The 18,165-nt window shown below is 33.1% G+C and overlaps 1 protein-coding gene across 9 annotated transcripts; it reads right to left on the bottom strand.

The window, feature by feature from the left end:
• Positions 1 to 9,815: 9,815 nt before the first annotated feature.
• Positions 9,816 to 16,200, bottom strand: LOC107856919 (protein PTST homolog 2, chloroplastic). 9 transcript variants are annotated; one of them, XM_016701880.2, is made up of 8 exons: positions 15,228 to 16,131; positions 14,142 to 14,305; positions 13,740 to 13,892; positions 13,456 to 13,673; positions 11,571 to 11,704; positions 11,335 to 11,482; positions 10,280 to 10,348; positions 9,816 to 10,196 (listed from the first exon to the last, which is right to left on the bottom strand). In XM_016701880.2, exons 1-8 carry the CDS (start codon positions 15,770 to 15,772, stop codon positions 10,101 to 10,103), a joined length of 1,527 nt encoding a protein of 508 aa, XP_016557366.1. In that variant the 5' UTR covers positions 15,773 to 16,131; the 3' UTR covers positions 9,816 to 10,100. The 9 variants fall into 9 exon arrangements, 7 of the variants coding, with proteins under 7 accessions (XP_016557366.1, XP_047262265.1, XP_016557367.1 ...); XM_047406309.1 differs by having other exon boundaries at positions 13,456 to 13,655; XR_001670744.2 differs by having other exon boundaries at positions 10,169 to 10,196; positions 10,280 to 10,373.
• Positions 16,201 to 18,165: the final 1,965 nt, after the last annotated feature.

The raw sequence follows: 18,165 nt of genomic DNA, 5'->3' as shown, positions 1-18,165 counted from the left end.
TATTATAATTCACCTTGAATCCCTCAATACAATCTATCAAGAGAAATAAGAAGTCTCATCTCTTCTCTTCCTTATTATTCTTGTCTTTTCTTAATTAGTTGTAACATGTTATCAGCATGAGTCTTTATCAGAAATTAAATTTATGTTTCAAGAAATTCCATAAAGCAAGGTTAACGTGAATTTGTGGAAGCACCAAGAATAACACCTTTAAAAGATTGATGGTGCTACTCGTACCTTACTGGAAACCAAGAATTAAGAATGTTTACAATTTTTTATGAAGTGTACATACTTAGTTATCCTAATTATATGTTATATGCGGTGATCATTACAAGTAAGTAACTAAATTTTTTACTTATTGTTACTTTACTATTATCATCACTTGCTAGAATATGTGTTAGCAGTATGCAGAAGTAACAGATTTGCCTGCACTTCGATCGACAGATACAGTAAAGGAAGATTGACTACTAGAAGTGGATCTATTTCTTGGCTTATTGCGATTATAAATAAATCTTTGTATAATGCATTGATTGCACTAAAAGGATAAGACATTGGGTTAGAGTCTCGATGCACCATAATAATAAAATTTTAGGTTTAAGTCTCATTGATTTATAACCTAAGACACCTTTATATAGATAAGAGGTTGAGTTTAAATCTCAATACATACTATTGATGATGTAATGATGGCTGAGGTAAAATAATATTTGATCAAAAAACATGAAAGTTGTCCCATTAAATATGATTCATTCATTAAATTAAATGTAGTAGCAGTGCGTAATATGTCTCAAAGAAGACAAGTGTTTTAGAGTACGAATATAAGTTTGGACGAAAAATATGATAATAATCATCAAAAATGATAATATTCTCACATGCTTAGTATGATTATAATATATGTTGCGAAAAATTCTCTAAATTATATGTATGCCTTGATTTACTTCTGAAGTAGCAATATCTTAAAAGAGGCTACAAGCTATCATAATTTGACATGTTTAAGAAACAATTTTATTTCATTCCTAGGAAATAAAAATTTTGATTGTTATAAATATAGATTTATACCCTGGGATGAATGTGACTTGATGTGGCATGGTTGCATGGTACTTTCGATGCTTAAAATGGTGAAAATATGCATTTACTTAGATTATTTCGTTAGATATGATATGTGCTTTGTGTATGTTGCAGGTAAATTAGGTTGATAGTGGTGATTGATTAAAAAGGGATAAAAAAGCTCTGAAAAGTTGAAGTGCTGACCAGGCTACGAGTCGTGTAGTCACCTAACGACTCGTTGCCAGAGCCGTGATGTTAACAGTGGATAAAGTTGAGTTCCAGGAGTGAAATAAAGACTAACTACGACTCGTTATGTATGACTAAGGGTCGTGGTGTGAAGTCGTTCTAATCACATTGGCTAAAAGTCCTGAAGATTGACAAAAGATGCTCCAGTGATAACAAATGAAGACCACGAGTCGTAATGACAGACTACGACTCGTGGTGAGGAGTCATTCTGACAACAGACTCAAAAGTCCTGAAAGTGAAAATCTACTGGAATGATGACAACTTGTAGCATACGACTCGTTACATCACCTAATGAGTTGTGACCACTGAAAGAAGAAAAGAGTTATGACAACAGGCAACGAGTCATTATTAGTCCTAATGACTCGTTGCCAGAGGCGTGACCAATGCCGACCTAGTTTTTATATTTTAATTTGGTTAGGTTTTCTTTGTTATTTTGAGACTCTATAAATACCCTTGGGGTACTTTGTTATAATTTACGCACCTTTGATATTTTTTACATACTTTGAGATATTATCACGCACTTTGACATCTTTGATACTCTTGTTCTTGATTTTTGGTATCGTAATTAATATGAGATTTAGGATTTTGTTCTTTCATCATTTTGCAATTGATTCTATGCTTTCTTTATTGAATTTCATGGATTGTTGCATAACCATGAGCGACTAATTTTCTTAACTAGGGTTGTGCGAACACTGGCAGATAAACAAAGTAGAAAAAGTACGAGGTTCAGTTAGATCATTGTTGCCACATGTATTATGATCTTATTCATGTCGATTTCATCCTTAGCTACTGCAGAAGCTAAGGACTTGCGTGTATTCACAATCATTCTCACAAGGGAGTTCAAGATTGTAAAAAAAGAGCATAACAGTGATTCGAGGCTACCAACGCTCGTCTAATAGCTTGAGACCCACAAGGTGAAAACTAAACTGGGATTGAAGATAAGGGTTAGTAAGGCGACACCCTGAGACTAACAAGGTAAAAGTTAAGATTCACCAACGATCCCACAAGACAGTTGGTGATATATATCTTGTCAAATTCTACATGCATAGCATTGAGATAGTCGGCCTGAGTACAAGAAACTTACGGAGTTAAGAAGCCATGGGCAACACAATCCTAGTGTTCATTTGAAATTTTTTTTACAACCAAAGGCATCCAGAGCTTGTTACTTTTTGTTGTTTGATACAAATGTCCCCATTTATTTTTTTGCACCGCTCGACTATTCAACCAATTTGAGATACAAGTTAGACCTATTCCTTGTGGGATCAACCTCAACTTAGTTGGATTACTGTATTTGACTTCGGCCGCTTTATACTTCATGGAGATGTAAGTTTGGGCGACATTATGACTGCATTTAGTAAAACTTATATTTGAATGTGTTCTTGGTTGTGAAGATATCACAATCCACCTCCAGAAGAGGTGGAATAATTGAAAAACTGAATATCTCTACGTTATTATGGTAAGAAACAAGATTGTGAAAAGTTACTCGAGCATATGTTCCATTTAATAAAATTGATGTGCGTTATACGATTAATGGGTATACCATGATGTACAAAGATGGATTCCTCTAAGAATATAGATGTATGTTATTTTTCCTAACATAAGAAGGAGATAATAAGCAACTATGAAATATGTTAGGAACTACCATTAGATCCTCATTCAAAATATTTATTTAAGTCAAATACCGAGAGCATATGCTGACTCAAATTTAATCTCATATTTTAGCTGCAAGTGATTCTATTGAATGTCCTTGAAGGCCAAAGTCTACAGCACACATGAAGCACGGTGTACCAATCGATTCCAAATGCTATAATTCTTGAAAAACAAAAAGGAGCAAATGGCAATAATAAGGAGGCAATCAAGAGCCTACCGTATAACACTTCATGAAATCTCATGAGAGGTTTAGGTACCTAAGAGAAATAATTCAAGTGATGAGATCTCAAAAGTTATTTCTTATTGTGAATCAAATAAAATGATTTATTATCGACGATACCTTTGATACAATATGATGCAATATTGTAAAATATTATGAGGATCTAAATTTTATGTTTATTTACGAATGTTGATGTAGAAATATTTATCATGTGACATTAAAAAAATACATCTTGATAAGTATAAAACTTATTTAATTTGAAGCCCAGACATTAGAAGATGTCACACATTTGATGCTGAATATTGTCACTTGACAAAACCTTTATGAAAATTCTTGAAGGATTCAAAATGTCTAAAACATATAAAGTTTCTCGAAAATTTATTTGTAATCCTTATAAGGGATAAAATAATGATTTGAGTATTATTGAAACTCTTGGAGAGTTTTCAAAAGTTATATATTATCTGCTGGAAGAAGTTGAAATAAGAAATATGCAGAATTAAATTGGTCATGGAGTACCATATCTTGTGCAGTTGATGGATATGCATCTTGTTATAACTATGAACATGATTTAGTTTTACTCTAATATGGAGATACTGAAACAAGATCACTTGCATAAGACAAATGAAAGGACTAATAAGAATGTGGTTATTCCAACACATATGGTAATGTTTTTGAATATACATGATATTCATTATGATAGACATAAAAGTTCGATACAACATATTATCTATTGTCATAAAAGGTTACTTTCATACCATGTTGTTTTACATGATAATCAAATCAGACTGAGATAATGACTATTCATAAAGTAATCAAAAATATATGTGGCTGAGGTTAATGATACATCTCATTCGAGAAAAATATGATTTGAAATACCCACATATATAAATATGTCACATACATAGCACAACTAATGGAAGGATTCATAAAAAGAGAACGAATAAAGCACATTTTGTCTATGTTATCTACATACATGAGCTCCAAAAGAATGACAATATCAGCATGTATAGATTCATTCGAGTGATAATATAGTTTATTTATTCACAAAACATCTACCAACTACAACTTTCAAGAAGATAATGCACAAGATTTAAATGTGAAGATTTCAAATTTTTGAATTGATGTTCTCATCAAGGGGAGACAATACAGTCTATACTTTTTTTCTTTCAATAATATATCCCACTGAGTTTTCCTTGTAAGATTTTTAACGAGGTAGCCAAAATACGTATTATTAAAGATGGGTACTCTTTTTTCTTCATTAGATTTTTAAATGAGGTTTTCTAGTAAGGTTTTAACGAGGCACATTATCTATCTAATAGATATTCAAGGGGAGTATTATGAATATATTTGTAGTATAATGAATGTCTATGTTTTCTTAGAGAAAAAATAGAAACCCTGACTTTGGGACCAAGCTAGTCTTTTCCTATAAATAAAGAGATTTTTCCTTTATTATAATTCACCCCTAATCCCTCAATACAATCTCTCAAGAAAAATAAGAAGTTGTCTTTCTTGTCTCCTTTGTTATTCTTGTCTTTTCTTTATTAGTTTATAATACAAGTGATCTGGTGGGAAAAAAATTCTCATTTGAAAAAAGAAAAGAGTTCATGAGGCTACGCAAAACAAATAAAGGGTTGTACAGTTCTATCTTAAAAGCAAGAAGGAGCAGTATTAAATACCACCAAAAAGGCAATCCATTTGTTTTCCTTTTTTAGTTTGAGGACCAAAAATAAAGAAAAGACAACGAATAATGGATGCCACAAATATAAAGAAATTTTGCATGTTCAACATGTCCATGATAGTTTTTGTGCACGTAGTGGTTCGTCATAATTTTTGCACACAAATATCAAAGTAATTAAAACATCAAGTTAATCTTTGAGCCTAGTCTTCGAAAAATTAAAATCTCGACAATCCTTGAATTGAAAGTATTTGTAATCATATAAATGTTAATTATATTAATCTAAATAAAATTGTGAATTAATATAATTGAATTAATTATTTAAATTCAAAAAAATATGGATTTAAGTAAAATTTATTTTTTGTTGAGCTAGTTCATTAATTTAGGCTACAAATGATGGGCTCACTTTGCTAAACCCAAGATGAAATTTTATCCTAGAGGCCCAATTTGGTGCCACGTATCGAATGACGCAGCATGCCAAGTCAAATGAAGGAGACAATAGGACCATGCACATGTCAAAATGATGCAACGCGCCTAATGAAGTCAAAGTCCAATTAAAACATGCCATGTGTATGAGTGACACATTCCAATCAATCGAAGGTCACCATGTCACTTAAATCTAATTGGCTAAAAGAAGCCCATCGTCGTCTAGCTCTTTCATCCTATCACTATAAATACGAGACTCATAATTTAGAAAAGGACCAACAATTATAAAAAAATAAAAAGCAAAAAAGAGCTCGTGGATCAAACACCACAAATTTCTTTGCAAGCTACAAGTTCAAGCATTCATATCCTCAAGTTCAAGGCGACTCAAGATCAAGACAGCGATTCAAGATCAAGCTCAAAAACCCTTGAATTCAAGCACAAGTCAAGATCAAAGTCAACAAGTTCACAAATCAACATTAAGTTCTTCAAGTCCATCAAATTCACAAGTCAAGTTTAAATTCACGACTATTCAAGATCAAGCTCGAAGGCCTTTCTTTTTATATTTGAAAAGAAAAATCAGAGGATTATTAAATATTATAACACTCACATATTTGAAATTAAATAATGATTATTGTGATATTTTTTTGTCCCGATTATTATTTTTTATTCAAATTTTATTGTCTTCAAATGCGCCTTAAATTGAGGAGAGTTGTTCTCAAGCAGATTATTTGGAACAAAAGTGTTGGTGTAACCATATCAATTAGACTCAAAACTGTTTAACCTATGAAAACACATCAAAATCAAACAGGAATTACATGGATGGCCCCATGGTGGTGGCTTTGTTTTTTGGTCCCCCGTAAGAAAAGTCTTTAAGGACTAGTCTTCCTTCATTTTATGTATAAAATATATATATTTTTGCCCCTCTACACCTCAAATATTTTTACACTTTCATGCTCATTTGTCTCTCAACTTTTATTTTTATTTCTTCTTCTTTTTTTCTCTCTTTTTATTTTTTCTTGATTTTTATTTTTTCTTTTCTCTTTCTTTTTTCTTGTATTAATTCATTTGTCTCACCTTTTATTTTTCTTTTCTTTTTTGTTTTTCTTTTTTTTCTCAAATATTTTTTTAGTTTTTGTTTCTCTCTTTTTAAAATTTTTAAATTTATTTGTCTCAATCTTTATTTTCTTTTATTTTTTTTTATCATTTCTCATTTTTTTCATTTTTTTTCATTTTTCTCGAATTTTATTTTTTTTTTTCTTTCTTCTCATTTTTGTTTTTGTCAGTCTTTATTATTATTTTTTTGTTTCTATTCTCCTCCTATTTATTTTTTCTTAATTTTTATTTTTTTTTCTTTTCTTAACTTCTATTATATTTTGTTAATGAACAGAAAGTTAGATAATTTGCAAAGTAATCTTCTTTCTTTGACATCAAAGTAATTTTAAGGGTATGACTTGATGTCTGAAAGTCCTTTGAGATAAGTTTTACCTCAAAGGTAAGAGTTTCAGAATATCTCATAAATCAAGACATAATATGGTAGTATCAAGTCTTGCCCATGAGGCGTAACTTATTATTTGAAAGTTCTTGAGCTAAGTTTGGCCTCTAAAACATGATTTATAGAACATCTCACAAATCAAGACACAATATGATAGTGTCAACTCATGTCCATAGGGTGTAACATGTTGTTTGAAAGTCCTTAGGCTAATTCTTGTCTCAAGACAAGAGTTATAGAACATCTCATAAATCAAGACACTATGTGGTAGTGTTAACTCTTGCTTATGGGGCATAACTTGATATTTGTAAGTCCTTGGACTAAGTCTTGCCTCTAAGAGAAGATTTATAGAATATCTCATAAATAAAGGAAAAATGTGATAGTGTCAACTCTTATCCATGGGGTGTAACTTTTATTTGAAAGTCCTTAGGCAATGTTTTTCCTAGAAGACAAGAGTTATAAAACATCTTCAAAATCAAAACACAATGTGGTGGTGTTAATTCTTGTCTATGGGGCATAACTTGTTGTTTGAAAGCCTTTGGTCTAAGTCTTGCCTCTAAGGCAAAAGTTATAAAGCATCTCATTAATCAATACACAATATGATAGTGTCAACTCTTGCTCATATGGTAGAACTTGTTGTTTGATGGCTCTTGGGCTAAATTTTGTCTCTAAGGTAAGAATTATAGAACAACTCATAAATCAAATCACAATATGGTAGTGTCAACTCTTGCCCATGAGGCATAACTTTTTGTTTGAAAGTCCTTGGTCCAAGTCTTGCCTCTAAGGCAAATGTTATAAAAATCTCATAAATCAATACACAATATGACAATGTCAACTCTTGCTCATGGGGCATAACTTGTTGCTTGATGGTCCTTGGACTAAATCTTGCCTCTAAGACTAGAGTTATGGAGCAACTGATAAATCAAAATACAATGTGGTAATGTCAACTCTTACCCATGGGGTGTAACTTGTTGTTTGAAAGTCATTCGGCTAAATCTTGCCTCTAAAGCAATAGTCATAGAACATCTCATAAATCAAAACACAATGTGGCAGTGTCAACTCTTGCTCATGGATATAACTTCTTGTTTAAAAGTCCTTGGGTTAAGTCTTGCCTATGAGATAATAATCAATACATAATATGATAGTACTAACTCTTGCCTATGGGGCATAACTTGTTGTTTGATGGTCTTGGACTAAATCTTGCCTCTAAACAAGAGTTATGGAGCATCTCATAAATCAAAGCACAATGTGGTGGTGTCTTGTTCGTGGGACGTAACTTGTTCTTTGGAAGCCCTTGGTCTTAGTCTTGCCTCCAATGCAAGAGTGATAGAAAATCTCATAAATCAATACACTATATGATAGTGCCAACTCTTGCTCATAGAACATAACTTGTTGTTTGATGGTCTTGCCTCTGAGGCAAGAGTTATAAAACATCTCATAAATCAAAACACATGTAGTAGCATCAATTCTTGCCCATGGGGCGTAACTTGTTGTTTGATAGTCATTGGGCTAAGTCTTACCTCTAAGGCAATAGTTATAGAACATCTCATAAATTAAAAAATAATGTGGTAATGCCAACCCTTACCCACAAGACATAACTTTTTATTGAAAGTCATTGGGTTAAGTTCTGCCTCTAAGGCAAGATTTATAGAATATCTCATAAATCAAAATATAATGCGGTAGTGTAACTCTTTTGCATGGAGCATAACTTGTTTTTTGAAAGTAGTTAGAGAAAGAAAAAGAAAAATAATAAGAGTTGAGGAAAAGAAAAAAAAAGAAGAAAAAATTGAAATCAAAGAAAGTTGAGCAAAAAGAATAAAATCAACAAAAAATTTAAATAAAAAAAATTGAGGAAAAAGAAAAAAAGAAGAAAAAACTAAAAAAAGATAACTAAAAAATCAAAGAAAAAAAAAGATAGGATTAAGAGGAGAAAAGGAAAAAAATTAAAAGAAAAAAACAAACTTGAGAAAAAAGAAAAGAAGTTGCGAAAAAAGAAAAACATGAAGAAAAAAACACACACAAAAAAAGAAAAATAAAGATCGAGATTTTTTTAAGAAAAGAAAAAAAAATAGAAGTTAGAGAGGAGAAAGGGAAAAAAGTAAAGGTTAAGAATTTTTTTTTTTTTTTAAATAATCAAAGTAAAAGAGAAAAGAGAAAAAAATAAAAGTCAAAAATAAATAAACATGAAGAGTTGTTTAAAGTTATCTGAGGTATAGAGGGACAAATAAATAAAAATCTACATAACAAATAAGTAAGAATAGTTTTCTATAACTTTTCTCATGAGGGAGAAAAAAATACCATTTATGTAGTTTACCCAAAATCAAAAGATCAAGCCAGTAAATCCAACAGAATAGCCGTAAGCCCCACGTTATTGTTTTTTTCATGATGGAAGATACATTAGGTAAATGAAAGTTAGTCACCAAATCAGAGTAGTTAGAGAACAACAACATAGCCGGAGTAGTTAGAGAAGTTAACTCAAAATTAGATAATCAGGTAAATCCTTTTTGTTTTATTGTGTTTTAACTCAAATATCCACCAACTATGTAAACGAGCGTGACAACTTACACTATAGGGTCAACTTTACCTATTGTTAAAGGTAATTTTATTTAGTTTTAATATTATGAATCTCACTTTTTACAAAGGATTATTTGTAAATGTCTTTTGGGCAATCTAGTGGTGACCTATTTGTAAATGTCACTTGGGTAATCTTTACCCCATTAATTGTATAACTTATATATTTTCTTCCTCTCCTCTGTTTCTACTTATGTTTTCCTTCATTCATCTTCCTCTACAGTCTCTAATTCCTTCTAGAGAAGGCCTTACATTGTATCATTTTAGTATCTTGAGTATATCATTTTCTGTTCAATAGATTGGGTTCATTACTGGGGACACTCATAATTAACTCACAACTCACTCTTCCATAAGTAACGAGAACCAAAAATATGAATAAACAAGAACGAAAACTTGAAAAAGATAGAACCAAAAAAAGGATATGGTCACGACTCTTTCAAGAGATATCAGCACGTAAACAAACCAACTAGATATATACCACAGGTCCAGAGATGGAATGAGCAAATGGGTCAAAGAATTTCAACTTTTACTAGACCGAAGATCAAGTTAATTCAGATCTTTTGAGGACATGCTTTGTATCACCAGGTAAAAAACCTGTATTGTATAGGGGTTAAAGAATGGTGAGGGGATGGACAACAACATTTTACATGGAACCTAAGATTGCATGATCAAACATTTGTCAAGTAGCAACAACAATCACCGCTTGGTAAGACTTCCAAGAGAAGAAAAATTATGTGTCCTTTAACAACATAGGATATGTTGATCTTTCAAATTCTAGGCTTTTATGTAATAATGAGAAGATTGTTTTCATGCCCGCTGTTATGAATAATGGGCTTCAAAGGATGAGTCTTCCATATGCCATCAACAACGAACTTGATCTGCAAGAACATAAATGAGAGGCTCGGTATGTCACAGGATAACACAGTATGCTATCAAATTCGTTGCAATCATTAAAACCTACCTCATAAGTGCCTGGATAGAGCTTCAGGTTTACAGCAAAAACACCCGTGCGCGATTTTTCCATCTTCCTCTGCATTTCAATGCATCGTATCATGCTGCTAGTCAAGGACAAGAAGTTCCTTGATATCAACATCACAAAGTTCGTACAACGCCTTTTAGGGATTAGGGAAACTAGAAATGTGCAGTTTTCATTATTAAGAGACCGCGAGACATCATTCTTAAAGGCATTTGTTGCTTTAAGAACAACCTTAGGAAAATCTACTTGATGGAACACAAAACTGTTTAACTTGAGGACAAAATATTATTATCTAGTTCCTCTCCTGCTTTCCAAGTGATTTCTGGAAAACAAGGGTAAAACACTTTATAGGCCATCTTATAAATTTTTCAGCAAGGATTGACGAAGTGCACCTTGGCTACAAAGTCTTCATTCCCTATTAGGGAAATCGTTGAAGGGAAAATGGGAATGTTGGAAAAAAGAACTTACTAAATACAAAAAAGGTGGCACTCTAAAACAGACTAAAAAAATTAACACGTAAATTGAAATGAAGGGATTATATTCAAGTTCTAAATAGGGTGCAGTTTCTTAATAAGTAATCAGATATATTGCTGTGGTTAGATACATAGCTCTTCTTGCAAACCCTGCTTGAATCGTACTACAAAAAAAGAAAAGAGGAAAGGAAATAGTGAAGGCAAAAGTCATGCGATTTGCTGGAGCTGAGTCAACAAAGCATATTGCACTGGATATTAATTGTATTTACCCCTAAAAGAGACTATTTGACTTTCCTGCTTTAGCCAAATATGACTACGTTGTGAACTTCCCTCAGATTATTTTCAAGAAATGCTAGATGTTGACTCTAAGGAGACATTTCTACACTAAACCAAGCAGAAGATGATGTCTGTACAGTAATCATTGGTAACACATCATCTTCATCTTAAACAACAAAAATAAGATTAAGTTGGTCTGGAGAAGCACGTCAGATGAAACTATGCTTGACGTTTTGAAAGTAAAGTGTGGTCTCCTATTTTCCTATTATTGATGTGGAAGCAAGATGAAACCTGAGTTGTCCATCCATCAAAAGAGCCTGCTAGAAGAACCTCCGAGGCGGAGTTGGTCCAAACAATCTGAGCAGTACGAAGGAACTGTAAGGCTTTACTACCCCTATCAATCCTCTTCTGCTTCTCGTCTAACACCTTCTGTAAATCACTGCAAATGTATGGGAGGGAAACTCAGTTTTGGTTAAGATATCTAGCCTAAAGTATGTATATTTAAAATGAATGAGACGTGACCAGACTTTATTGCAAGTTTCATTTTCCCCTCCAGCACAGCCAACTTTGCACGTATCGACCTCAATCTCTCTTGGGCATTCATGAATTCATTCTCTTGAAACTCCCATGAATCAGAATCACTTGGGGAGCTTCCAAAATCCTAAGGACGAAAGGCTGAAGTTACTTAACAATACTACCACTATCACATTAAACAATACTCCCTTTATTCAAATTTATGAGAAATTCTTTCCATTGTAGTCTCAAAAGGAATGACGCCTTTCAATATTTTTTTTTTCTGGTAACTAACAACTTTTATTAATTACCAGAAATGTCATTACAGAGTTTAGCAAAGCCAACACACCTTGCTAAGATCTAAAAAGAAAAACTCAGGAAACTAAATAGGATCAGGCATAAAGAAAAAGAACTAGAACTGTAAGCTATGAATAGGTTTGCAATACAGCTGGACCTCGAAGGATGCAGATATATGCTAGATCCTTGGCCATAAGATCCACTATTTTATTCCTTTCATCAAACAGTTGCTGGTTTCTTTCAATCCACAAGGAAAAGATACATTCAGCAAAACCATCTTGAAGAGTTGAGGTGGCTGAGCTTTACCTATGGCATGGTTAATACTCCACAGCAGAAAGTCACCCAAATATGTAGCATTAAAGGTCAATCTGCTGATCCACATACAAACTCTAATCCACAATGCCTTAGCAACTGGGTGTTGGGCAAATAAATGCTCATGAGACTCAGGATGCTGGTGAAACAAGACACAGGTTTTGGTAGCCTCAATTCCCCATCCAGTCAATAGAGCAGCAGTTAACGTTCTTCGTTGTAAACATAGCCACATAGCAAAGCAAGCATTTGTTTTAGACCATAAGTTTCAAAAATCTTTCTTTCTTTCTTAAACTCCGTGCCAAATCGAACACCATCACATGAATTGGGACGACGGGAGTAAATAGTTAGCAGAACTACATTTCCAATTGAGATGTCTATATAGTAAATATGTAAGCATTTTCTCTTTTAGACAGAAGCATTGAAGAGAATATTTTGTAAATAATTCAACCCTCAATAGAAGTCAGTTTTCCCACAGTAGAATTTCTTTCTACAACCTTGGACCCTTCAGGCAATGTTCTTTTCTCTTTTCTTCTTTTTCTGATTGTGTTATTACCGCACCAAAAGACCCAAATTGCCAGGGAGGGACACTTTTGTATACTTAATTATGTCTTAACACAGCATTTAACGCGTGGACCTAATTCGTTTTCCTGAATGAGGCATTTGGATATACTTTTTGCTAATCGCAGGAGTAAGACTTGAATCCAGGATACCATGTTAAAAGATTGTGAACCTCATTTAAAAACACAAGGTATATATTGAGAGGGAATTTCCTTTATTTAATAAATGTCCTAACAGGGAAAGGGTGTGAAGTCGAAGGGAGCAATTTTAGACATCGAGTCTAAATTCCTAAGAGAACATTTGGGTAGGTTGATGTTAGAAAAAATGTTTGGAAATGTGATACAAAATTGCGGGTTGACAAGAAATTATGTAATGTTTACAAACAAATCATGGTAAACAAATTTATCGACAAATTCCCTGTTCAATATCTATTGAACAAAATAAAGATACACAATTCCTTTAGGTGGAAATAACTGCATCGCGAGGGAAACACAGCCAAGCTAGTTCATTATTTTACATAAGAAGAAAAATATTATATGATGCTAAGAAATTTTCGTTAGCAATTTTGAGAAACAAAAGACCCATCTGTCCAAAACTTGGTGGACAGAGTTACTCGGTACCTGTATTGGCAGTAGGTAACATATACCCCATAAAATTGGTTGAGGTGCAAGCAAAGAAAGCTGGGTCATACACCACAGTTATCAAGAAAGAAAAAGGATACAGATTTTCTACCTCCTTCGAACTTATCTCCTCACTACTGGATTTCAATGAGCGGAGTGTCAAGGATAGCTCAAGCTCTAAATGTTGTAGCCGAGTGCTTATCTCATTGTGGTTATCATTTTTCAATCTTCGTAAAGCATCGGTTCTACTATCTGTGGTATTAACTACATCATCTCCCAAAGCTTCGCTGGTACCTTCAATATAACTTTTACCTAGAGCAACCTCACCAGCTGTTCAAATAGTACCAAAGCGAGGTTACAATCTATACACATAATTAGACACAAGAAAGAGAATACCTTCAAAACCTATATCCTGAAAGCATGCACGTTGTGTGCTCCATTTTCTCCGCATGGCTGGTGAAACGCTACGGTTAAGCTCCCCATCACTTTGAAGATCTTTCATGGGACTACCTTTACTGAGGCTACCATTTTTCCCTAGGTCAGTCCTGTCTTTTACAATGTAACAGAAATGACATATCATGATTTAAACTTTAACTGTTTGTGATCAAAATACTCAAGAATAAATATTCTAGTTCAAAAAGTTAAGGGAGATAGTTTCAGATTGAAATTTTTTTGAAGATTTCTAAGACATGGTAAACTAAGGCTATAGTGATTAAACAACAACTCAATGCTTTAATAATAGATATTTCAACTATTTTGTTGGTATCATGTCATCCTGCTTTCTGATTAAAAATTTACCTGGATCAGTGGTCCCAAAGCATCTATCATCTATGTTGTCCCAACTTGAATTATAAGAAATATGTCCATATTTTCCCAGATCAATACCAAGAGATGAGTTTCTTTCTTTTTCTAGACGACTCAATATCCCTTCAATCCCGCTATCTTCCTCTGCTACAGTTTTTCTATTGGGAAGAGAAAGGAAAGAAGTAAAGAAGATACCCAATGAATGATTTTTCACACAACATAACAGAACCGGCAATTAATAGCTAGGAGATAATTATTTGGAGATATGCTTTCTTATTTCTTATTTTACTTTCAGCCGTCCTGAGTTGTCTTTCACACAGTTGTTACTCGTAGTACTGGGCTACCAAGCCATACTTCACTTCACTCTCTAATCACATCTACTTCATTCTTCTATTAAGTTGGGCAGTTGGCTAGTTGAAACTATAAGCCACATCATTTACCACGTGTCTGGTTCTATCCCCATCAAACAACCAACGCTAAGCTTTTATTTTTGTTTACATGTAGAAGACAAATGTTAAAGCCAGTGCCTAATGATAAAAGTCGAATCAAGTAAAGAAGCACATATCTCAGATAAGATTTTAGCAAAAATTGTGAAATGGCATAACAAGCACAATTTGACATCCACAAGATCAAACATAACATAAAAGTTAAGCATCATGTATCCAGAGTCTACTGCCCAACTAATCTGGATTCACGTTCGAAAGGTCCATAAATCATTTATTACCAAAAGGAAAGAAATAAAACATAGACATAATGCAAAAACACACCCTTTAACTTGGCCTCCGCTGACATCTATGCCCTCCAACTTTGAGTGTGCACAACTAGACACTTAAACTATCATAAAATTGAACAAGAAGACAAAAGTTTCCTACATGGCAAAAGCGTGAGATGCACACGTCCCCTGTCAGATCGCGTGAGATTTTCCATGTAGGACATGTGAATCTACTTGTTCAACTTTATGATGTACTCCCAGAGTTGGAGCGCATAGAGATGCAAGCTGAGGCAAGTTAAAGGTCACGTTCATGTATTATGCCCAAAAAAATAACTAAAAGAAATAACATTTCAGTTTAAGAAACTCACACCGATCTACCGGAGGACGAAGCAGGCTGAGAAGAAAGAGAAGATCCAGAACCAGGAAAATGATCTTCATTCCCATGTAACAAATCACTCTCTTGAACATTCTCAACTCTTCTACGAAACTCCTCAATGTCAAAATCTATTTCCACATTCTCAACTTCATTAACATTCACATTATTAGTATCATCATCATCCTCAGAGTCCCAACCAAACGAAAACCACCCTCCTCTATGCTTTATAGCTTCTACCAAATCCATTCGTCCAGCTTTTTCCAATTCTTTCCTTGTTGGAAACGCATTCGGGTTCTCAGACATCTCCATAAAAGCCAAAATTTCCGCTTCCAACTCCATATCTCCTTCATTTCCCGACCCTTTACTACACCAGCAATATGAATTATCCTCAGTTCTTCCCTTCCTAATCTTAAAAACCCAAAAAGACCCCATATCTTTTCGCTTGAAAATCGCCGCTCTGCTTCCGAAATTAAGTCTTTTTAGGGGGTTTATGATTGAAAAACTCAAATGGGTCGGTGTCGAAATGAGTGAAAACATCGTTCAGGCATTTCATCAAACACTTGGAGTGCACCTGAAGAAATAATTATACTGTGTTGAAGACAAGGAAATTGGTGAAACTGCAAATAATGAACTGATTAATTAATAAAATGCTTTTATAGGTTCCATGATATCATCAACTTTTATAGGCATGGAATGAGTATGAATATAATAAAGTCATTAATACACTTTTCCAGTTTTTTTTTTCGAGTTTGTCTTTGGCTACTGTTTTTAAGATTTGGTTTTGTCCATACGTGAAGTTGGAGAAGAAAGGCTTGAAAGTGCTCAAATCAGAGAAAGGCTTGAAAATGCTCCTTAGGCTGCATTTGTTTTTTTTTTTTTTTGAAGTAAATCTAAATTTCTCAATGATTAAAATATTATCTCTATATCTAAAAATAAATGATTTACACAGTTTGTTTTTCAATATCATAACGTATATAAAAAATTATTATATATATAATAATATAAAAAATATAATTCAAATAAAAAACTAAATATATATTAGAAAAGTATGTAATTTAATACAACAAAATTATTATTCAATTGAAAAAAAATTATGTTTGTTAGTGATAGTAGAGATGGTTTATAATGATGGTTGTGGTGACAATGATTGATGTTAGTGATTAATAGTGTTAGTGGTGATAGTTGTGATAGTTGGTATTGTAGTGGCTGTTATGATGGTGACGGTTGATTGTGGTGGTGGTGGTTGTGATGTTACATGTTTAATGTCAGTAGTTGGGGGTGTTCATTGTGATGGCTGAAAAATGAATGAATGATGGTTGACGATATGTTGGTGCTAGTAGGAGATATTGTTAGTTGTGATGGTGGAGATGGTAGTTAGTACAGATAAATTATAGCGATAATAGTGATTGGAGTGATGATAGAGGTGGCGTTATTAGTGACAATGGTGGTGACCACCGAAGAATATGTAGAGGTTGTGATGTATTAGTGGTAGTTAGCGGTGGTGCTAAGTTGTGATAGATGAGTTGGTCAATAGTAGGGATTAGGCGGTAATGGTTGATGATGGTGTTATTGTTGACGGTGGTGGTGACGTTAAATATAATTAGAATAATAAAAGTAGTAGGTGTGGTAGCGATTGACAATAGTGGTTGGTAGCGACATTTGTTGTCGATGGTGGTTGTGATAGTGGAGGTAGTTGGTGGTGGTGGGTGGTGGTTGACAATGATGGCGATGGCAGAGTTGATGACTGATGATTATGAATAGAGTGGTGGTGAATATTATCCAACACCAGAATACCTCTTCAGACCTATTAAGACTTGATTCTAGATCTGAATGATTAAGACCTATTCAGACCTATTAAGAGTTAAAACCTTAATAAAAAACAAATGCACTTAATGGTCTAAAGTCTGAACCATTCAGATTCAGACCTCCATTAAGTGCAAACAAATAAGCCATTTGTCTATATGTAATAGTAGTTCAGACCTCAGTTTGATTTTTCATCTTATATTTTAGACGTATTTTACACTTTATTTGGATGGTGGTTTGTCATGGTTTCATAATATACAGTATTATATGATATGGTATAGTACAATATAATATAGTACAATACAATGTTTGGATAGACTGTATTATTCACTGCTATTTAATGAGAGTTTTATTGTTTGGTTTGACAGTATGGTATTGTTGATAAGTTTACTAAAATGCCCTTAATTATTATAAATGTTAAATTTACCAATATATAATTATTAATAAAGTAATTTTCTTCCTATTAATTTGTCATAAATTATGTCATGTAGATACATTTTGTTAAATTCATGTATTCAAACTTTCTACTTGTCATTGGTGTCACGTAACAAATTTCATTCTTTTTGGTGTTTTGAAACGTGACACCAATGACAAGTAGAATGTTTGAATGCATTTTTTGTGTATGCTACGGGTGTGTTCGGTACGAAATTCAAAAAAAAAATATTTTTTCAGAAAATAAATTATTTCTAACTTATTTTCTTGTGTTTGTAACACAAGTAGAAAAATATTTTCTAAAAGCATTTGTATATATATTTAACACAAAATAATAAAAATAAATATGATAAAGAGGGCCAGAGTAAGAAAAAAAATTATTTTTAAGAAAAAATATTTAGGGATACGGCTAGTGGAGTAGGGGTAGGGGTGGGGATAAGAAAATAAGTTCTATTTTTAAAAAAATATTAATTTAATTTTTTTTTTTGTGTGTGTGTGTTCGGGGGGAGGGGGCTGGTGGGGTGCTGTAAGAAAATTTTCTTGAAAGTTTTAAAAAATAAATTTTAAAAATAAAAAAGAAAATGGTGGGGAAGGAGGGTTAGTAGGTGGTGGGTGGTGGGTTGGAGGCGAGTGTCGAGTAAGAATAAGCTTTTGAAATATTTTTTAAAAATAAATTTGAAAAAATTAAGATAGGG

The sequence above is a fragment of the Capsicum annuum genome, chromosome 1 (assembly GCF_002878395.1).
Source record: "Capsicum annuum cultivar UCD-10X-F1 chromosome 1, UCD10Xv1.1, whole genome shotgun sequence".
NCBI lineage: Eukaryota > Viridiplantae > Streptophyta > Magnoliopsida > Solanales > Solanaceae > Capsicum > Capsicum annuum.
The sequence above is the reverse complement of the archived record's forward strand: the minus strand, read 5'-3'. Positions and strand labels throughout refer to the sequence as shown.

Bases quoted from the DNA above. Each gene is read 5' to 3' on its own strand.
- LOC107856919 (XM_016701880.2), bottom strand. From the start codon at position 15,772: ATGTTTTCACTCATTTCGACACCGACCCATTTGAGTTTTTCAATCATA. The intron at 13,674-13,739 runs GTATTCTCTTTC...CTATTTGAACAG, and splicing joins TCAGGATATAGGTTTTGAAG to CTGGTGAGGTTGCTCTAGGT. The intron at 10,349-11,334 runs GTTTCATCTTGC...ATTGAAATGCAG, and splicing joins TTGATGGATGGACAACTCAG to AGGAAGATGGAAAAATCGCG.